This window comes from Microcaecilia unicolor, chromosome 6 (genome assembly GCF_901765095.1).
Source record: "Microcaecilia unicolor chromosome 6, aMicUni1.1, whole genome shotgun sequence".
NCBI classification, from domain to species: domain Eukaryota; kingdom Metazoa; phylum Chordata; class Amphibia; order Gymnophiona; family Siphonopidae; genus Microcaecilia; species Microcaecilia unicolor.
The window spans coordinates 308,518,587-308,541,153 of record NC_044036.1 but is presented as its reverse complement, the minus strand read 5'-3'; the positions used below and the strand labels follow the sequence as shown (position 1 = coordinate 308,541,153).

Here is a 22,567-nt window from a genome sequence, read left to right as displayed (position 1 = left end):
GCTTCGAGAACACCAGCTCCTGAAGGAAGGTTTTGCCGTTGAGGGGCTGTGGAAGCAGGAAGGCCCCTTCTCTTCAGCATCCTAAACAGCGGTAAGAGCTCCCAGAGCTTGTAGAAGCGTCAGAGCCAGCAGCAGCAGCCATCTTGGATGTGCTTCGCTTGTTTTCTTACAACTGCATACCAAGAGGTTTAAAGGCCTGACAAAATTCTTCGCACTGCACCTGAGATGTACTAAGGGCCACAGCATAAAGATTCTATTCTGTTCACTTCCTTTGTATTCTGCCTTTAAGCACAGTTACAAAGCGGATCACACTAAGAGTCACGTCAAATTTGGAGGGAATTATATTAACAACAATATATCCAGTACTGAGTCCAACAGATATAAAACTTAATACAGTGAAAACAAGTTTTTTAAAGTTATGAAACTGTAAGTATGAAGATGGTACTGAAGACCATGAAAGGAGATAGAGTACCATGGGAAGTAAGTACGGATACAGAAGAGGTCCCAAGACAGAGCCCTGAGGTACACCAACTGATAGTGGGATAGCAGTGGAGAAGGATCCACCAGAGCTTATGCTAAAAGTGCAGTGGGAGAGAGAAGATGAAACCAAGGCAGAACAGAGCCCTGAAATCCAAATGAAGACAGTGTATCAAAGATTAGGTGTTGATCAACCTTGTTACAAGCAGCAGATAGATTGAGAAGGATGATAAAATAGAGTTCTTTGGATTTGGCCAGGAACAGGTCATTGGAGACTTGAGCAAAGGCTGTTTCAGTTGAATGTAGAGGGTGACATCTGGATTGTGCCTATCCTTAGCATCTTCACTAGAGCAGTCTAGAACTTGTGCATTGTGCCTATCCAGCAGAAAATGGAGAGAGAAAACAATCCTGCATATTTTGCCCTATAAGGGTGCTATGCAGCCTTAGATCAACAGTATTTCTTTTTCCCCCAGTAGATGGTCATAGATGGACCATGCAGCTTCTGGACCATCTACTGAGCAGCTCCTGACCTAGTTGAAGAATTGAGTTTCAGTTCTACAAAGTGGGTACCTTTTTGAAATTCTTGCACCCCTTGGGCAAGGGGAGAAGAATTTTGAGCTGAAGCAGGGGTATAACTGAGGTCTGAGGTTTCCCTACCCCCTTTCCCTTAGTGGAATTTACAAAAAGAAAACAAAAATGCAGCTAAAGTGAGGACTCACTTACCTCATTTACTACTGGGACTGCTCTGGATTGTGTTGCTCACTCATATTGTGATTGGGTGGGTGGACCTTGTGAAAGGCTGGTTCCAAGGGAACTTGGGGTTGGCTCACTTGTTTTTGTGCTGGGACCTCCATTTTGTCAAGGGCTTTTAGGCCAAAGCAGCACTCTTATATACCAGCTTACGTGCCTGAGGTAATTTTCAAATTGCTTTAAACAGCAGACCTAGTAAACTGAGTTGGACGCTTCTCTAATTCAGCAACCATTGGAGTCCCTCAGGGCAGCATGTTCTTTTGATGCCAGATCCTTTTCAGCTCCTAATCGTGGGGAAGCCCAGAAAGAGTGATTATAGTTTTGAAGCAATAATGGGTGCTTTAGCAAGGTCTATGTTACTATTACTACTACTACTACTACTAGCATTTATATAGCGCTACCAGACGCACATAGCGCTGTACATTTACAATCTAGGTAAAACAGACAGACAAGACATTACTGGCAAGAGAATTACAGGGTAAAGAGGAACAGGGGAGGAGGAGGGCAAATGAGTAGTGGTTAGGAGCCAAAGGCAGTAGTGACAAGGTGAGCTTTCAGCATAGATTTAAAAACAAGTAGAGATGGAGCTAGACGTATGGGTTCGGGAAGACGGTTCCAGCCATAAGGTGGCGCAAGATAAAAGGAACGAAGTCTGGAGTTAGTGGTGGAGGAGAAGGGGGACGACAAGAGAGATTTGTTCAGAGAGCGAAGTTCACAGGGAGGACTGTAGGGAGAGATGAGAGAGGAGAGGTAGTGAGGGGTCATAAAATGGATGCATTTAAAGGTCAGTAAGAGGAGTTTGAACTGTATACGGAAGCGGACAGGCAGCCAGTGAAGTGACTTGAGGAGTGGGCTAGTGTGGTCATAACGATTCTGGCAGAAAGTAAGTTGAGCTGCAGAATTCTGGACAGATTGGAGAGGAGAAAGATGATTGAGCGGAAGACCGGTGAGAAGTAAATTGCAATAGTCCAAGCGAGAAGTAACAAGGGTGTGAATAAGGGTTTTGGTGGCGTGTTCAGAAAGGAAGGGGCGAATTTTGCTAATGTTGAAGATAAAGAAGCGACAGGTTTTGGCGATTTGTTGAATATGAGCAGAGAAGGAGAGAGAGGAGTTGAAGATGACTCCAAGTTTATGAGCTGAGGAGACAGGGAGGATATGAGAGCCATTAACAGAGATAGAGAATGGGGGAAGAGGGGAGAAGGGTTTAGGGGGAAAAATGAGAAGTTCAGTTTTAGCCATGTTTAATTTGAGATGGTGTTGAGACAAGCAGGCAGAGATTTTGTCCTGGATTAAGGTTGAGATTTCAGGGGTGGAGATGTAGATCTGAGAGTCATCAGCGTAAAGATGGTAGTGAAAACCATGGGATGAGATCAGGGCACCAAGGGAGGAGGTATAGATGGAGAAAAGCTCATGGTTTAAAGCGTGAGAAGGATGCTTGCTTACAGTTTCAAATATCATGAAGAAGTGCCCACCATAGAGCTTTTTCTAGACATGCCCTTGTCACTAGCCTGGTCTTTTGCCTTCCTCAAAATTCTTTACTAGTCTTGGGATATAGTGGAGAAACCCTGGGAGCATGTTTTCTTCTTTCTTGCAATTACTGTGTCTAAAGCTTCTAACAGTGCTCTGAAGGAACTCCAGAGTATTGAAGACTTCCTTTCCACTTTCACATTGGAGGCTTCCCATTGTGCAGCTTGGAGAAGTTTGCAGTGAAGCATGAATGGATGTCTTTCATATCTGTCCAACATGGGCTCTATCCTTTGGGGGGGGCATTGTTTCTATAGACAAGAGCTACTTCCTTAGTAGAGGTGGGGGGAGAGTATAAGGGGATTGATTCTCCCAGGGAGTGAAGACTGTTCTGTAGTTCTACTTCCAGAATTATTTAACTCCATCAGTCAGTTTCAGTTCCAGCTCCTTGGAAGCCTTAATATGGCAGTTCTCTGATCCATGAACCTGTCTTCCTTTCCCTTAGTGGGATTTACAAATGGCACTAAGTCTAGGGTAACACACATCTAATAAAGGTCACTGAATTCAGAATTCCCTCTTACTATACTGATTAGTCGCATGAACCACACATAGCAAATAGAAAAGGGTTTATTTACAAAGATAAAGTGCAAAGTTTGATTATTCTTGCTGAGTGCTGATCTGTGCCTTTTGAAGGCACATCTTTTTATACAAGTTCTTATCAAAAGTGACCTTCGGATCATGATACCATCATGACAGATGATTGTTCCAATCCCTATTATTATTATAGTTATAGCAGTCGAGAAGTATGTCTGTCATTTCGGATATTCCTCCAATTCCAGGTTTCCAAGCAGTCTGAGGCTGAATAAGCAATTGTCCTTTTCTAATGTTACTGCATGCCTTTGGATTAAGCCAGATGTGTCACTGGATTGACAATGCCAGTGTCATGGCCAGGAGTCTTCCTTAGATTTAAGGCAAGCATTTCAGCACAGTGCAATTCCGATGACATTATAAGCTAGCTCAGTAGGTTGGAATTAAGTTAATGTCTGTGATACACTGGATATATTATGACGGGGGGGGGGGGGGGGGGGGGTGTTACCTCCTACATTTGCACTTCCCAGCTATCCACAGAGAATCCCCAAGTAAGCAATTTTCCTCTCTGCAGTCACAAATAAGGATTTGAGTGGGGTCTGTGTATCTTTGCAAGAGTGGATGGATACTGCTTTTGTCACACTAACATAAATGGCATTTAAAACAGGAAGTCAGCTCCTCACAAAGCTGTCTTTCTGTTGCAAATTTAGTTTTCCCTTTCATCTATGCTTCATGTCTGTTCTGTGTGGTTTCTTAATCCCAGAGTTGATGTGATGAGGAAGTTACTAAGTGCTGTAGAGGTTTTACAAACTTTTTCTCTTTGGTGGGTGCACTGGCTTCATTTGTTACTGCAGTGTTTTTGGCTGTGACAACATTCTGCAAATTTCTTTCTACAAACCATTCTTAACTGTATTTTCTCAAAGTATGTTTTTATTTTTTCTCTAAGAGGAAATGCTTCCAAGATTGATGTCAGCCCCATGAAGTCTTTTGAGAAATTATGAACGTTTCCCCAAATTGCTCAAAAAGTTAAACACATGCAATAAAAAAAACTGCAGTCATGACTTCTACAAACACCTTTCATATTTTTTCTGTCAGATCTAGACAACTCATGATGACAGTATATTGTCTTTTAACTGCAAAATTACTTCTTTATTTCTCACCTTCTGTACAGTCTTCAATTATGTGACTAGAGTGTTTCATTTGTTTGCAGGATCTGTTTCTGCTTTTAGACATAAAACTTTGTGCTTATTGATAAACCTCTAGTGGTTGGACAGCTCAGCGAAAGCAGAGTAAAACGTATGTGCTATGCATTGAGTGTGCGTTGCAAACTGGTGGCTTTTTCATTCGTTGCTCTACACCAAACGTGTATCCTGACATAACACAAGCACCATGCAAAGTTTATTGTAATAAAAAAATAAGCCAACAGGTCTACATTAAAAAGTTTTATATATATATATTAGTAAAAAAGGTCCGTTTCTGACACACATGAAACGGGCGCTAGCAAGGTTTTCCTCGGAGTGTGTATGTTTGACAGAGTGTGTGTGAGAGTGACTATGTGAGAGAGAGAGAGAGTGAATGTGCGAGTGTGCGAGTGTGACAGAGAGAGAGTGAGACTGGGTGCGAGTGTGTGTGTGTGTGAGAATGAGTGTGTGGCTGGGGGGGGCCCCTCCTCCTTCCTTCCCTCCCTCCCTCCCAGTTCCATGGTTGTCCCCCCTCCCTATTCCATGGTCGTTCCCCCCTCCCTCTCTCCGAGTTTCAGGTTTGTCGTCCCCTCCCTCTCCTTCATCCCTCCAAGTTCCAGGGTTGTCCCCTCCATCCTTCCAAGTTCCAGGGTTGTCCCCTCCCCTCCCCTCCCTCCCTCCTAGTTCCAGTGCCCCTCCTCCCTCCGAATTCCATGGTTGTCATCCCCCTCCCCTCCTCCCCTCCCTCCCATGGTTGTCGTCCCCCTCTCCTCCTCCCCTCCCTCCCTTCGAGTTCCAGGGTCGTCCCCTCCCCTCCCCCCTTCGAGTTCCAGGGTCCCCTCCCTCCCTCCCATTTTCAGGGTCCCCTCCCTCCCTCCGACTTCCAAGGTCGTTCCGTCCCTCCGATTTTCAGGGTCCCCCCCTCCCAGTTTCAGGGTCCCCCCCCCCGGCTCTCCGAGTTTTAGGGTACCTCCCTCCCTCCCTCCGAGTTTCAGGGTACCTCCCTCCTTCCTTCCGAGTTTCAGGGTCGTCCCTCCCTCCCAGTTCCAGGGTTCCCCGTCCGACCCTCCCTTCCACTTTCAGGCCCCCTGCCTCCGAATTTAAAAGTCATGGACTTACCAAGTTGGGGTTACGTCGTCCGCCAGTAGCGCTAAAAGCTGTGCAGCCTCTGCCCTTCTCTCGCTGTCTGTCTCTCAGTTCTCTTGCGGAAACAGGAAATGAGGGCGGGGCCAGAGCTGAGAGACAGACAGCGAGAGAAGGGCCGAGGCTGCACGGCTTTTAGCGCTACTGGTGGACGACGTAACCCCGACTTGGTAAAGTCCAACATGACTTTTTAAATTCGGAGGCAGGGGGCCTGGCCTGGAAGTGGAAGGGAGGAAGGGAGGGACAGACGGGGGAACCCTGGAACTGGGAGGGAGGTTAGGAAATGGTTTTTCCAACGTTCCAATGTTTCTGGTGACGTCAGCTGGTGGTTACGAACGCAGCCAGAGACATTGGAACGTTGAAAGTGCAAATTATTATATTAGATATATATCTCCCTAAAGACAGTAGGAGTTGAAGGGCTTGATATGGCGCTGTATTTCAGCGCAACCGCCTGTATCAGGAATCTGAACAATCTAGAACCACAGATAAAAACAAAACATAAAACAAACATGAATCTGTAAGTGTATGAAACACAGTAAACTGAACTAGGTCCTGCTGTGCCTTCTAGAGGCTATTAGTGCTGTAGACTGTAGCAGTTAAGTTTCAACCTCTGACAAAGTTCAAGTTTAAAACTATGGGGAAAAGGGTTTTAAAGTATTGTTTGCTTTTTTTTTTTTTTTTTTTTTTAAATCAAACTTTATCAATAATCCTACAATTTCTCCTTTATCCCAGTCTTTAAAATGTCCTCTTCTCTCAGAACTCCTCAGAAAAGGTTATCTTATACCTTTCTTCTCCAGATAGCTTTGATTCTAAGGGGACTGGCTTCAAACAGACCCTTTGATAGTTAAACAATAATCAGATTGCCCTAGTGACCTTTGCAGCTGTTCTGTTTTCTTCACAGTATCTTAACACCTAATTCAGGTCAGAAGCACTGCTTTCCTCTCTTTTTAAGTCAAAGTTTGAGCCCTTCTCTTCCTACTATCCTTTTTAATGCTGCGGGATGTTAACAGTTAAATTCCAAGCTCCGGCAGAAAGTTCAAGTTTAAAATTATGGGGAAGAAAGTTTTACACTATTTAATAAAGTTGCTTTAAAAAAAAAAAAAAAAAAAAAGATGAAGCCATAACCGTGCCCTGCTATGCTTTCTAGAGGCTATCTGTTAAGGAAAATGATCTTTCAGCTCCTGGTGCCTATCATAACATAACAATAGTATTTGTATACTGCTAAAGCTGCAAAGTTTTAAGCAGTTCACAACACTCATTAAGAAGCCAGGACAAAATGTCAGGGAATTATTAAATATTTTCTCCGAGGACAAGCAGGCTGCTTGTTCTCACTGATGGGTGACGTCCACGGCAGCCCCTCCAATCGGAAACTTCACTAGCAAAGTCCTTTGCTAGTCCTCGCGCGCCCGCGCGCACCGCGCATGCGCGGCCGTCTTCCCGCCCGAAACCGGCTCGAGCCGGCCAGTCTTCTTTTGTCCGCACTCGGTACGGTCGTTTTTTCGCCGTGTCGAGCCCCGGAGAGTCGACCTCGCGCGTCCAAAGTTTTTTGAGCGTGTTTTTTCTTCGGAAAAGCTTTCTTCTACTGCGGGAAGTGCTCCGGAAACCCTCCCCGGGTTTCGTGTCAATCCTCCCCGTACTTCCAGCTTTTTGCCCCGATAAGTTTTCTTTCGTCGTCTGGGTAGGCCTCTTTCGGCCTCGGTCGAGATTTTTCTCCCTCTAAATTTTTGGTGCTTCAATTTTCGCCATTTCGGCTTTTGACTTCGCCGGCGTGATTTTTCCGCCCATGACATCGAAGCCTTCCAGCGGCTTCAAGAAGTGCACCCAGTGCGCCCGGGTTATCTCGCTCACTGATCGACACGCGTCGTGTCTTCAGTGTCTGGGGGCTGAGCACCGCCCTCAGAACTGCAGTCTGTGTTCCCTGCTTCAAAGGCGGACTCAGGTAGCGAGACTAGCCCAGTGGAACGTGTTGTTCTCGGGCTCTTCGTCGGCATCGGCACCGGGATCTTCGAGTGCATCGACGTCGTCAGCGTCCAGACCATCTTCCTCGGCCGCCCTTGCATCGAGTGCATCGAGGCATCGGGCCTCTGCATCGGCGCCGAGACATCGGATAGCTGCATCGACGTCGGTGGTACCGGGACCTCGTCTCCTGATGTCGTCGGACGGTGGTGCATCGAGTGGAGTGCAGGTGAGGGCTGTCCATTCCCCTGCTGGTGGCGGTGAGCCCTCGGGTGGGTCTCCTCCTACCCTGAGGGCTCCTGCGGTACAGCCCCCCCCGAGATCGACCCTCTTCGGTCTCGGCCCCGAGGAAGCGACGGATGGATTCTACGTCCTCCTCGTCGGTGCCGGGGAGCTCCGGTGACATGCTTCGGAAGAAATCGAAGAAGCATCGACACCGGTCTCCTCCCCGTGTCGGCACCGAGAGCTCTGGGTCGCCGAGGGCTTCGGCACCCAGCAGGCATCGGCACCGAGAGGACCGCTCACCCTCTGTTCAAGAGGTGTCGATGCGCTCCACTCTGGACAGCCCGGAACAGCCTCCTCGCCCGGAACAGGTTCTGACGTCGACGCCTGCATCGACCTCTCAGCCTTTTTCTGCAGCCACTCTGAACGAGAGCCTCCGGGCCGTTCTCCCAGAGATTCTGGGAGAGCTGTTGCGCCCTACCCCTCCGGTACCGGCGGTGCTTGCGCCTCCGGTACCGTCGAGCGTGGCGCCGGCTGGCCCATCGCCCAGGTTGAGGTCCCCGACGTCGGTACCGCGTGCGGTGCCGACCGCGGCCACCTCCCAGGAGGGCTCCCCGACTACGTCGGCGGAGGGAGCTTCGCCGATGCGGGCGAGGGAGTCTTCCTCTCGACGCCCCCGTCGTGGACGTGGTTCCACTGAGTCGAGCAGGGCGAGGTTGCAGACACAGGTTCGGGAACTTGTGTCTGACACCGAGGGTGAGGCCTCGTGGGAGGAAGAGGAAGACCCCAGATATTTCTCTGACGAGGAGTCTGAGGGTCTTCCTTCTGATCCCACTCCCTCTCCTGAAAGGCAGCTGTCTCCTCCTGAGAGCCTGTCTTTCGCTTCCTTTGTCCGGGAGATGTCTACGGCCATCCCCTTCCCGGTGGTTGTGGAGGACGAGCCCAGGGCTGAAATGTTTGAGCTCCTGGACTATCCTTCTCCACCTAAGGAAGCGTCCACTGTTCCCTTGCACCATGTCCTAAAAAAGACATTGCTTGCGAACTGGACAAAACCCTTAACTAATCCCCACATTCCCAAGAAGATCGAGTCCCAGTACCGGATCCATGGGGACCCAGAGCTGATGCGCACTCAGTTGCCTCATGACTCTGGAGTTGTGGATTTGGCCCTAAAGAAGGCTAAGAGTTCTAGGGAACATGCTTCGGCGCCCCCGGGCAAGGACGCTAGAACCTTAGACTCCTTTGGGAGGAAGGCCTACCATTCCTCTATGCTCGTGTCCAAGATCCAGTCTTACCAGCTCTACACGAGCATACACATGCGGAACAATGTGCGACAGTTGGCGGGCTTGGTTGATGCTCTTCCCCCCCGAGCAAGCCAAGCCTTTTCAGGAGGTGGTCAGGCAGCTGAAGGCGTGCAGAAAATTCCTGGCCAGAGGAGTTTATGACACTTTTGATGTTGCGTCCAGGGCCGCTGCTCAAGGTGTGGTGATGCGCAGGCTCTCATGGCTGCGTGCCGCCGACCTGGAGAATAGACTCCAGCAGCGGATTGCGGACTCGCCTTGCCGTGCGGACAATATTTTTGGCGAAAAAGTTGAACAGGTGGTAGAGTCTCTCCACCAGCGGGACACCGCATTCGACAAATTCACCCGCCGGCAGCCTTCAGCCTCTACCTCTACAGGTAGACGATTTTTCGGGGGAAGGAAGACTGTTCCCTACTCTTCTGGCAAGCGTAGGTACAATCCTCCTTCCCGACAGCCTGCGGCCCAGGCTAAGCCCCAGCGCGCTCGCTCTCGTCAGCAGCGTGCGACTCAGCAAGGCCCCGCGGCTCCCCAGCAAAAGCAAGGGGCGAGCTTTTGACTGGCTCCAGCAGAGCATAGCCGACATCCAAGTGTTCGTGCCGGGCGACCTGCCAGTCGGAGGGAGGTTGAAAGCTTTTCACCAAAGGTGGCCTCTCATAACCTCCGATCAGTGGGTTCTGCAAATAGTCCGGCAGGGATACACCCGCAATTTGACATCAAAACCTCCAAATTGTCCACCGGGAGCTCAGTCTTACAGCTTCCAACACAAGAAGGTACTTGCAGAGGAACTCTCCGCCCTTCTCAGCGCCAATGCGGTCGAGCCCGTGCCATCCGGGCAAGAAGGGCTGGGATTCTATTCCAGGTACTTCCTTGTGGAAAAGAAAACAGGGGGGATGCGTCCCATCCTAGACCTAAGGGCCCTGAACAAATATCTCGAAAAAGAAAAGTTCAGGATGCTTTCCCTGGGCACCCTTCTCCCCATGATTCAGCAAAACGATTGGCTATGCTCTCTGGACTTGAAGGATGCCTACACACACATCCCGATACTGCCAGCTCACAGGCAGTATCTGCGATTTCAGGTGGGCACACGCCACTTCCAGTACTGTGTGCTACCCTTTGGGCTCGCCTCTGCGCCCAGGGTGTTCACAAAGTGCCTAGCTGTGGTAGCAGCGGCACTCCGCAGGCTGGGGGTGCACGTGTTCCCATATCTCGACGATTGGCTGGTAAAGAACACATCAGAGGCAGGAGCCCTGCAGTCCATGCGGATGACTATTCGCCTACTGGAACTACTGGGGTTTGTGATAAATTATCCAAAGTCCCACCTTCTCCCAGCGCAGAGACTCGAATTCATAGGAGCTCTGCTGGATTCTCGGACGGCTCGCGCCTATCTCCCAGAGACGAGAGCCAACAACTTGTTGTCCCTCGTCTCGCGGGTGCGAGCGTCCCAGCAGATCACAGCTCGGCAGATGTTGAGATTGCTGGGCCACATGGCCTCCACAGTTCATGTGACTCCCATGGCCCGCCTTCACATGAGATCTGCTCAATGGACCCTGGCCTCTCAGTGGTATCAGGCCGCAGGAGGTCTAGAGGACGTGATCCACCTGTCCACGAGTTTTCTCGACTCCCTGTATTGGTGGACGATTTGCTCCAATTTGACTCTGGGACGTCCCTTCCAAATTCCTCAGCCACAAAAAGTGCTGACCACGGATGCGTCCCTCCTGGGATGGGGAGCTCATGTCGATGGGCTCCACACCCAAGGAAGCTGGTCCCTCCAGGAACGCGATCTGCAGATCAATCTTCTGGAGTTACGAGCGATCTGGAACGCTCTGAAGGCTTTCAGAGATCGGCTGTCCCACCAAATTATCCAAATTCAGACAGACAACCAGGTTGCCATGTACTATGTCAACAAGCAGGGGGGCACCGGATCTCGCCCCCTGTGTCAGGAAGCCGTCAGCATGTGGCTCTGGGCTCGCCGTCAAGGCATGGTGCTCCAAGCCACATATCTGGCAGGCGTAAACAGTCTGGCCGACAGGTTGAGCAGGATTATGCAACCTCACGAGTGGTCGCTCAACTCCCGAGTGGTGCGCCAGGTCTTCCAAGCGTGGGGCACCCCCTTGGTAGATCTCTTCGCATCTCGAGTGAACCACAAAGTCCCTCAGTTCTGTTCCAGGCTTCAGGCCCACGGCAGACTGGCATCGGATGCCTTCCTCCTGGATTGGGGGGAGGGCCTGTTGTATGCTTATCCTCCCATCCCTCTGGTGGGGAAGACTTTGTTGAAACTCAAGCAAGACCGAGGCACCATGATTCTGATTGCTCCCTTTTGGCCGCGTCAGATCTGGTTCCCTCTTCTTCTGGAGTTGTCCTCCGAAGAACCGTGGAGATTGGAGTGTTTTCCGACCCTCATTACACAGGACGAAGGGGCGCTTCTGCATCCCAACCTCCAGTCGCTGGCTCTTACGGCCTGGATGTTGAGGGCGTAGACTTTGCCTCTTTGGGTCTGTCAGAGGGTGTCTCCCGCATCTTGCTTGCTTCCAGGAAAGATTCCACTAAGAGGAGTTACTTCTTCCATTGGAGGAGGTTTGCCGTCTGGTGTGACAGCAAGGCCTTAGATCCTCGCTCTTGTCCTACACAGACCCTGCTTGATTACCTTCTGCACTTGTCTGAGTCTGGTCTCAAGACCAACTCCGTAAGGGTTCACCTTAGTGCGATTAGTGCATACCATTACCGTGTGGAAGGTAAGCCGATCTCAGGACAGCCTTTAGTTGTTCGCTTCATGAGAGGTTTGCTTTTGTCAAAGCCCCCTGTCAAGCCTCCTACAGTGTCATGGGATCTCAATGTCGTTCTCACCCAGCTGATGAAACCTCCTTTTGAGCCACTGAATTCCTGCCATCCGAAGTACTTGACCTGGAAGGTCATTTTCTTGGTGGCAGTTACTTCGGCTCGTAGAGTCAGTGAGCTTCAGGCCCTGGTAGCCCAGGCCCCTTACACCAAATTTCATCACAACAGAGTAGTCCTCCGCACTCACCCTAAGTTTCTGCCAAAGGTCGTGTCGGAGTTCCATCTGAACCAGTCAATTGTCTTGCCAACATTCTTTCCCCGTCCTCATTCCTGCCCTGCTGAGCGTCAGCTGCACACATTGGACTGCAAGAGAGCATTGGCCTTCTATCTGGAGCGGACACAGCCCCACAGACAGTCTGCCCAATTGTTTGTTTCTTTTGATCCCAATAGGAGGGGAGTGGCTGTAGGAAAACGCACCATATCCAATTGGCTAGCAGATTGCATTTCCTTCACTTACGCCCAGGCGGGGCTGGCTCTTGAGGGTCATGTCACGGCTCATAATGTTAGAGCCATGGCTGCGTCGGTAGCCCACTTGAAGTCAGCCTCCATTGAAGAAATTTGCAAAGCTGCGACGTGGTCATCTGTCCACACATTCACATCTCATTACTGCCTGCAGCAGGATACCCGACGCGACAGTCGGTTCGGGCAGTCAGTTCTTCAGAACCTGTTTGGGCTTTAGGATCCAACTCCACCCCCCGAGGGCCCTGTTTGTTCTGTTCCAGGCTACACTCTCAGTTAGTTGGTAAATTTTTTAGGTCAATCTCAGTTATGTCCTCGCCGTTGCGAGGCCCAATTGACCATGGTTGTTGTTTTGAGTGAGCCTGGGGGCTAGGGATACCCCATCAGTGAGAACAAGCAGCCTGCTTGTCCTCGGAGAAAGCGAATGCTACATACCTGTAGAAGGTATTCTCCGAGGACAGCAGGCTGATTGTTCTCACAAACCCGCCCGCCTCCCCTTTGGAGTTGTGTCTTCCCTTGAAGTGTATTGTCTTGCTACACACTGGACTGGCCGGCTCGAGCCGGTTTCGGGCGGGAAGACGGCCGCGCATGCGCGGGAGGACTAGCAAAGGACTTTGCTAGTGAAGTTTCCGATTGGAGGGGCTGCCGTGGACGTCACCCATCAGTGAGAACAATCAGCCTGCTGTCCTCGGAGAATACCTTCTACAGGTATGTAGCATTCGCTAAACAGAAGCTTCACATTATTTAACTTCTGAAAAATATGTCTTAAACGCCCCCCTAAATAAATAAAACATAAGAATAGAATTGAGAAAAGCATGAAGAAAAATCTTTGCTATGTCAAATTTGTGAATTTTCAATCTCTTATAGCCCTTCACAGTGAAAGGAGAATTATTTGTCCGTTGGGATCTGGACAAGGAAGTAAACTGTACAGTATCTAACCTATCCCCCCCCCCCCCGCCTTTTACAAAGCCGTGCTAGCGGCTGCCAGTGCAGTAATGCCGACACAGTTCATTCAAAGTCAGTAGGCTGTGCTGTCATTGCTGCGTGGCTTTAAAAGGGGGAAATAGTTAGGAAGTGCACCATCTAAAATTTTGAATTAAAAAAACAAGCAAACTTAAATAAAAACCAACGTAGTCTTAACAACATACCCTGAAAAAAATTAATCTCATTGCTGTGTTCTGTAGTGTCTGGAGTTTTCTTAGCTTGTATTTAAAAAAAAAAAAAAGAAAAAAAAATCAGGTTGCAGTAATCAAACTTTGATAGTATCATGGCCTCCTGAAAATACTGTACTAGAAGTGAAATGGTCTTATTTTGTGCACTGGTGTGCAGCTAACCACAAGATTCCCTCTGCTGCTCTATCCTGGTGGTGTTGCTGCTATCCTCGGAGAATATATGTTACAGATGAGCAACTTTTACTTTTTTACATGGAGTGTTTATAAAAATTGCAAAAAAATTATTGATTGGACTAATGCAGTGGTTTCCAAAACTGGTCCTGGAGGCACCCCAGCAATCAGGTTTTCAGGATATCCACGTGAATATTCAAGAGAGATTTGCATGCACTGCCTCTACAACATGCAAATCTAGCTCATGAATATTATTGTTTCTCCAGGATCAGGTTTGGGAACCATTGGATTAGTTGAAAAAAGAGGAATGGTGCTAATTAGTGATAGCATTAGATGTACCTGTAGGCCTTTTGAATGATAGTCCTTATTGTTAGTACTTAATTTTTCATGTGATTTTTTTTTTTTTTTTTGGTGATTGTGCCATTTGATGTAGGATTGATTTTTTTTTTTTTGCATAGTCTGAATTTCATTGCTGACTCTGGGACCTTTATTTCTATTTTGTAAATGCAACAGAACAACTTGCACTTTATGGGGTCAGTATTCAAAATGTCTTACACAAGTAAATGCAGTTGGAAAATTTACCCCTTCCTCTGTATGTGTAAAAATACACCATATATACTTTAGCTGCATTAAAGAACAGGGTTAGGCGAGGGAAAGTATGTGTAGTGATTGTATTTCCAAATCATTTGTGTACTTGGTACCCACTTCATTGTAGGTATCAGGTATGGATACAAAAGTACTCATGTTGGAATTTCCCCTGGAAAAGGAGCTTGTGGTCCCACAAGTTCATTGTACCCACAGGCCTAAAGATACTGTAGGCAGTATCAAAATTTATTCTCTGTGTATAATATATGTCAGGCTATAGATTTACATCCTAACAGCACAGTAATGTAATCTGCAGTGGAGCTTTTGAAAAGCAAAAGGAATTTTGCTTTTTCTTAGGGTCTGCTGCAGTGCTTTATGGGGCTCTAAGCTGAATGATAATTAATGATTTGTTATGTTCACCAGTGCAGTTAGCTGCTGTGTTTTTAGACCATGCCAGAATAAGTGAACCTTTCCTCCTAAACTGTTGGTGGCAATAGAAAATATTAGTATTTTAAAGTACAGTAGTAATAACCACAGTGAATGTGACAGTAATTAACATATTCCGAATAAGCCTTCTGTGGGCATCATGGCAAAAGTTATTTGTTTTGTACTAAAGCAGGGCTTCTCAATTTCCATCCTTGAGGTCCACAGGCAGGCCAGGTTTTCAGGATGTCCAGACATTTGCATGCATGGCCTCCTTGGTATGCAAATCTCTCATCTGCATATTCATTGTGGATATCCTGAAAACCTGGCCTGCCTGTGGTTCTCGAGGACTGAAACTGAGTTGCCCTGTACTAAGGTATTGCTTCACTTTTTGGAAATACATAGAAGTGAAAGTCAACAAACAAGCTGTAATCTATGCCTTTTTATTGGATTTATATACATTTGTGATTAGTTTTTAAGCATTATATTTTTTTTTACTTACATAGATATGTATAGATCTCAAATTTATGACCAATTTAAAAGTCAAAAGTGGAGGAGGCAACCTATACACATGTCTGTTTACAGATTAGAGAATGACATAGGGATGGGGACAAACTTTGTCCTCATGTCATTCTGTAAAAGCTTGCGACTAGCCTTAAACAGGCACTTCAAACTAGATGGAACAGCATCTATAAAATGCTAGTATCAATATGTAACACATCGTAGACAACTGGCAACTGAATTCAATGATTTAAAAAAAACTGCAGAAACTACTTTTGGATTTAAATGAAGCACTGTTAAATAACATCATTTATACCTTGTCTGCCTTTGATGTGAAAACAAGTGTCTTGTCTGCTATTCAGACTCCTGCCATTTGCAGTGTCCTTCCATTAGGTGCCCAGTTGTTCAAGCATCTTACTGTTACTGCTAGCTGATCTCTGCCGTGAGCTGCCGCAGCTTAGTAAAAGAACCCCTGTGTTTTTACATCATCTGGGAAGATAATTGGAGTGTAGAAGAGAACCAACACTGTGTAGTGGAGGAACAGGAAAGTAAGTGTCAGTTAAGTGTAGGAACCAATCTTTGATGTCGACAGCAATGGATGGATCTGTTGCAGTAACAGTAAGATGCTTTAGCAACTGGGCACCTGATGGAAGGATGTTGATAACTTATTTATCCACAGATTTTAAAAAAATCATAATGCTTTGTAGGGTGTATTTCTTCCCTACTAGGTCATACAGAGTGGTTTATATTTTGTCTCCCTGGACATTTCAGCAGGGTAGATTAGGGTTCCTTGAGGTAGTAGAAGCCAAATATTGTTGAGGTTGGAAGGGTAGGAGGTGTTATTTCAGTTGATCATTGTTGTTTTCCAGATGGAGCAGTGATGTGTAGGATGGGATAGGAAAAGGGGATAGAGCCCACGGGGGGGGGGGGGGGGGGGGGGGGAGACAGGGACAACGTTTGCCCCATATCATTCTCTACTACAGATCCAGCATTTCCCTTCCCTTCCTTACCCACTAACACTGATTCCAGCATCTCCCCATTCCTTCCGGGTGCCAGTGTCTCATCTTCCATGCCCCCACCCAGTTCCGCAGCCAGCATCTTCTTCCCCATGTGGTTACTATCACCCATACTTCTTTCAGCACTGCACAGGTGTTCTGTGCCAACGGGGGCTTGTGCAGGTCTGTGCTTAGGTGCACTGCTGCATCTCACCTATCCCCAACCAGAAATGCATCATGGGAGCTCTTAGAAAGATGGCTTGTTTTGCTGTATGGGGAAGGGTGTGTAGATTATGCTGACCTTGGAGGGGGGGCAGGGAGATGAGGCGCTGGACCCCAGGGGGGAATAGGAAGGGGAAAGAAAGATGCTGTATCCTGAGGAAGGGGACATGATGACCATTGGAGCAGGCCCCCTACCCCAAATATTATCAATGAGTCATCACACTTTCTCAGTAGGGTTGCTGCCTTCTTTTTGTGAGGGTGACCTACAGTAATTCAGAAAGAGCAGAAAATTATCAGAATTTATACATTCTAGAGTGAAGATCAACATCAGTATTTATGAAAGTTAAAAAGATCTGTAAAGGATGAGGATTGAGGGTAATATGGTTGACTGTTGGCTGGAGGAATACCCATGCTTATTATATTTAGTCGCATTTCTTTTCCTGTGATGCTTTATAGCCTGAAAAACATTGATGATGTAATCCAATCTACTATTTTAATTATTTTGATGAAAGGAAGAATCTCTTGTAAACTAATTGCAAATGATTTAATTTAGCCAATTAAAAGGCAACATGTACAGCTTGTTTGAACTTAATTACTGAACTTTTATCAATTTTTATTTTGGGATTATTGCTATTTGTACAAGGGGCACTAGAATCTTGACTTTGTGATGTCACATGACCTGGGTCTAGACCTGCTGAAGCTCATTTCCAGGGACACCTGCTTCAGGTCTGTGATTTCACCATCACTACCCTGCTTTTTTAATGCTTTATTTATGTATTTATTTATTTGTTACATTTATATCCCACATTTTCCCACCTATTTGTAGGCTGAATGTGGCTTACATATTACCGGAGAGGTGCGTGTGAATTAGTTCTTTTGTTTATTTTCTCAAGAAAAATAAAGATACAAACAGTAGAGAAACATTGTAGTAGTGAAAGAAAAATTCAAAACTTTATCAAATCCTTTTATTTCTGGGTAGTTTAAAGCTGTTCTTGATTAGATTAAAAACTTATGGGGCTCTTTTATCAAGCGGTAGTGGGGCTACTACCCAGGTAGCACACAGCAAAACAGCACTACTGCTGGGCATGCCCAGGTACCTGGTGGTAGTTTTGTGTTTGCTGTGCGCTGTTTCCCACGCCAGAAAATAATTTTGTATTTTCTAGTGTGGGGGATGGGGAGTAGATGTGCCCAGTAGTAATCCTGTCGGATTAGCTTTGTGAGCCCTTACCGCCTTCTAAATAGGAGGCAGTAAGAGCTTGGACAGTAAATGGCTGCTCGCCAGTTTTTATATTGGTGCACAGTCATTAATGACCTCCATTAAAAATTTATCTCTGAAAAATTCTGGACATCTTTTAATTTCATTCTCCTTTCTCAACTGTTTTCATTGAACCCTGTCACTGTTCACAGAGCCAGTTTGGCAATCCTTCATATAAGAATAAAAACTCTTAAGTTTATAGAAAGCTCATTTAGAGGTCCTGTACTAAGGCGCGATAAAAAGTGGACTGCGGTAATATAGGCATGTGTTGCACTGGCCCAGTTTTTACCACGTCTGCAAAAAAGGGCCTTTTTTTTAATGGGACGGGAAAGGGCATACAGTAAAACTGAAACCAGTGCACACCTAAAACCGGCTTGAGCCCTTAACACCACCCATTGATCTAGCAGTAAAGGCTCACGTACTGCACGCGCGGTGAGCGGTCGGTGCGTGGCCAACTGCCGATTACTACTGGAAATGTGTGTGAGATTAAATAAATCATCCAGATGTTAAGGGTGTGCGGTAAATCTGAAATTACTGCCAGGGGATGCTGTAGCCTGGCGGTAGTCTATTTTGGTGCGCGGTGCATTCGCTTAGAGCCTAACGCACCTTTGTAAAAGGACCCCTCACAGAAGGGGAATGAAATTAAATTGCCTCAATATTCTCCAGCAAGATTCTTTTTCTACTAGTGATTTCTTCTTTCTCAAAAGTGGCCAGAAATACTTAGAGGTTGTATTTATAAAATTGGGGCTTGATATTCAAAAGGGCTTATAAGTTTACTGACTGCTGCTAAACATATACATTTCTGTCTGGGATTTTCAACAGCACATATCGTTCTGTCTTGAAACTATCTGGATAGTTCTGGGATAGAATTAGATTGTAATGACATTTATGGGGTGATATTCAGCTGCTGTCTATATCAGGGCTGGTGTTTCACATAGCATCCAAGGGCAGAAACTAGGGAGGTGGTTCATCTCATTCAGTTTGAGGCAGGTTGGGGGCCTCCTGTGGTATGGGGCCCCAAGGCAAATTGCCCTGCACTCCACCCGCTAATCCTGACCCTGATCACTTATGAGCTGATGATCAGAAGCAAACACAGGTGCTAGAGGCTATTAGCGCCATACTAGCGCCTGCGTTTTCTACAGCCCCATGATAAGAGCCCCCGAACGCATGAAACAATGAGGTTGTGGGCTTTGAACGCAACTAGCATGCATATGTATGCTAAACAGGGCTCATAGCACAAGTAGCATGCAAATGCATGCTAAACATATTCCTTCCCAATGATCAAGCGAGCAGTGCACCAAACCCTACGTAGCATCCCTCCTCCCCACCAAATCGCTAGTGGCCCAGTGAGCCGCAAATCAAACCCCTCCCAACCTGGTGGTCTTCAGCCCTATTCCTTCTCCCCCCCCCCCCCCCCCCCCCCCCCCCCCCCCCCCCGGCTACCTTTGTTGGAGGAGAGAGTTACACTCCCTCCACTTCCAGCAGTGCCACCTTGAAAATGGCAGCGCCCTGCCCAGCGCATCCTGGGATGCACTGGACGGGGCTTCACATATGGTCAAACAATTGCCTACTCTGACACAATCCTCCCGCACTTTACCCTATGATCAGAGATAATAATGTATGTAAATTTGCATGCTATTATCTATGATGATAGGGGCGGTAAAGCCCCATGTTCCAGTGCTAATTTTATAGTTCTGTTTGGAACAGCGCTGGGCTTTCGATCCTCTGGGCATTAGTGACTATGTATGTAAGTGATCTACAGTGAGCTCTTTGAGCAGGGACTATCTTTTCATATATGGTGTAGAGCGCTGCGTATGCCTTGTAGCGCTATAGAAGTGATAAGTAGTAGTACAGTGACCTGTTCATATAGTGGCCCTGAATATACACATTTTTTAAAATTCCACAGTCAAGTGTTAAAAAAAAAAAAATCTGACCACCACTGCTGCTGAAATTGGCCTGATATGTCTGCCATATGAACTGCTGTAAAAGAATCATTGGATTACAGGGCTTTCTGGGAATCTTGCAGCTAGCTAGGTTTTCAGAAATGAATATGCTTGAAGTTTGCACACATTGGATGCCCAGTGTATGTAAATTGTGATCTCATCTGTATTTATATTGGCTTTTCTGAAACCTATAGTGTGGTTTGGGAAGCCCTGGGTTATATGGAACCATAAATGTTTGGTAAGTAATGGTTACCATTTAAAATAAATATTGATGCATTGTGTGTTAAGCATAAATTATATCTTACTGTTTATGCAAGTTTGTGACAAATATTTTTTTTTCTTTATTAGGGAAGAAAAGGTCATATTTCCTACGTTGTTCATGGGTAATTCAATTAATTTATAGTGCTAAGGTGCATGCTGCTCCAGTCATGGTGTATTTGCAAGCAGCTTTAACACACAAGATTATTCTTAAGATGGACTAACTGCATGGGGCTTGGTTCTCTGTAGGACATTATCTGCTCAGAATAACATACTTTTTCCATTCATAAAGTCAGAACTTTATTAGCACACGAGTAGTCATGGGTAACCAAGAAAGAAAGAGGGCAGTGCAGATATTACAGTGACATAGTTCAACAGTTCTGTATTAATAAAAGCTTAAGTTCAGTATCAAAAATGTCTATGTAAAACTGCCTGAGGCAGGTTATGCATACACACACATTTTATTTTTCTATGTCTCTGTGTGTACAATAATAAAAACTTGGCTTGCATATAGGCCTATGATCGAGCTATAAAAATGATCATGCAACAAACATATAGCGTGATGCATTTTGATTTGCAAAGAATATTTAATAAGTCATTGGCATTTATAGATCATCAATATGGGTTTTTGGCTAGAAAAGCACATCATAAAGTCTCTGCGACAAGATGTTACAGAGTGAAAACCACCTTTAAAACGTTTCATGAAAAGCAGTGGTCACTTAGTGGATCAAAGAAATGTATTTACAAAACTGATATTACCAGTGATGGATCCCAAAGTGCATGCACTGCCAATGCCATTGACCAAGTTTAAGATCTGGCATTGTCTTGGAGACACTCTGCAGACTCGCTCTAAGCAAACAAAATAAAAAAGTAGGCAGATACCAAGAGGATGTCAAAATATGCAAGGATCTTTATTGTAGCAGTCATATAAAGGGACCTGACACAGCCTTGTTTCAACACCTAGGCCTTCCTTGGGGGTCAAACAAGCCTGTTGGACTGAAGTGAATAAAAAGGAAACTTGAATCTAAAAGATGTCAAAGTCCTTAGCTATGTAAATTGCCATGTCTTCTCAAATGACAATTCTGCAATGCAAAAAAAACCCAACTCTCCAGAGAACCGTTGGCAACCCCTTGCAGAGAAGCTAGAATCCTGGATTCTTGTGGGCGGAAGATGTATCAGGCCTCCATGTTCATATCCCATATCCAATTGTTCCAGCTCTACATGAGCCTGTACATGCAGTCCTTGGTGCGCAGTATGTCTGATTTAGCAGAGTCTCCCACCAGATTAGGTTGAATCTCTTCGCCAGCTGATCAAGCAGCAGAAGGCATGTCGTACGTTCTTGGCCAGGGGCGCCTACAACACTTTCAATGTGGTCTCTAGGATCTTTGCGCAGAGTATAACGATCTGCATACTATCATGACTACGTGTCTCTGAATTGGACCCGGCAGTCTGGTGGATGCAATGTGACAGGGGGATAATATTTTTGGATAGAAGATGGAAGAGGTTGCCCACCTCATTAAGAAGCACACTGATACCATCGATTCTTTCTCCCGCTGGGTGCCTTCTGCACCTACCTCCTCTTCTAGGAGGTTTTGACAAATCAAGGAGGAGTCCTTATTACTTGTACAGGTGTATGTACACCCCTTCTTTTTGCCAGCCTCAGCAAGCTTAGCACCAGCACACTCGTTTTCGTCAACAGCGTGCGCTTAAGGCCCAGATGGCTCCCCAGTCAAAGCAGGTGGCGAGCTTTTGACTGGCTCCAGCAGAGCATAGCTGCTGTAAAAGTGACCATCCTGGATGACTTGCTGGTTGGGGGGAGGCTGAAATTTTACCAAGAAAGGTGGCCCTTTGTAACCTCCAGTCGGTGGGTTCTTCAAATAGTCTGTTTCGGTTATGCCCTGCATTGGCTTCAGAGACCACCAAGTTGCTCACCGAGAGCACATCACTTCAGCTCTCAGCATAAGCAGGTACTTGCAGAGGAACTCTCTACCCTTTAAGACTTGTGCGGTCGAACCCGTTCCACCAGGGTAAGAAGGGCAGGGATTCTATTCAAGGTACTTGTGCAGAAGAAAACGGAGGGGGTGGGGGATGCGTCCCATCCTAGACCTAAGAGGCCTGAACAGATTGCTGGTCAAAGAAAAGTTGAGGATGGTTTCCCTGGGCACCCTTCTTCCTATGCTTCTGGAAAATGATTGGCTAAGCTGTGTGGACGTAAAGGATGCTTAAATTCTGATACTTCCAGCTCACAGGAAGTATCTTTGATTTCGGCTGGGGACACATCACTTCCAGTATTGTGTATTGTCTTGCAGCAATTGCAGCATCACTACGCATACTGGGAGTCCATGTGTTCCTTTATCTCGATGACTGGATGGTGAAGAGTATGTTACGGGACGGGGCTCAGGAGTCCATATGGGACTATTCAGGTGTTAGAGCTACTAGGGTTCATTTTCAGCTACCCCGTCCCATCTGCTCCCTGTTCACTGATTGGAGTTCATTGAAGCCCTGCTGGATACTCAAATGGCTCAGGCTTTTCTACCTGTGGTGTGGACAGATATTCTTGTCACCCTCACCATTCACGTCTGAGTAACTCAGCAGGTCACAGCTCAGCAGATGTTGAGGTGGTTGGATCACATGGCCTCTACTGTTCATGTGACACCCATGGCACGTTT

At 46.6% G+C, this 22,567-nt stretch overlaps 1 protein-coding gene across 4 annotated transcripts in view; it reads left to right on the top strand.

Moving 5' to 3' along the window:
* NDEL1 (nudE neurodevelopment protein 1 like 1) overlaps positions 1-22,567 on the top strand; it is a 147,479-nt gene that overhangs the window by 105,555 nt on the left and 19,357 nt on the right. For 2 of the 4 annotated variants that reach the window (XR_003942634.1, XM_030208117.1), the window contains exon 9: positions 19,989-20,023. The exons of the other annotated variants lie outside the window; for them this stretch is intronic. Coding sequence is in view for 1 of the 2 variants with exons in the window: in XM_030208117.1 (XP_030063977.1) it covers positions 19,989-20,023 (35 nt within the window). In the remaining variant the exon portion in view is untranslated. The remainder of the gene's footprint in view (positions 1-19,988; positions 20,024-22,567) is intronic. 4 annotated transcript variants of the gene reach the window in all.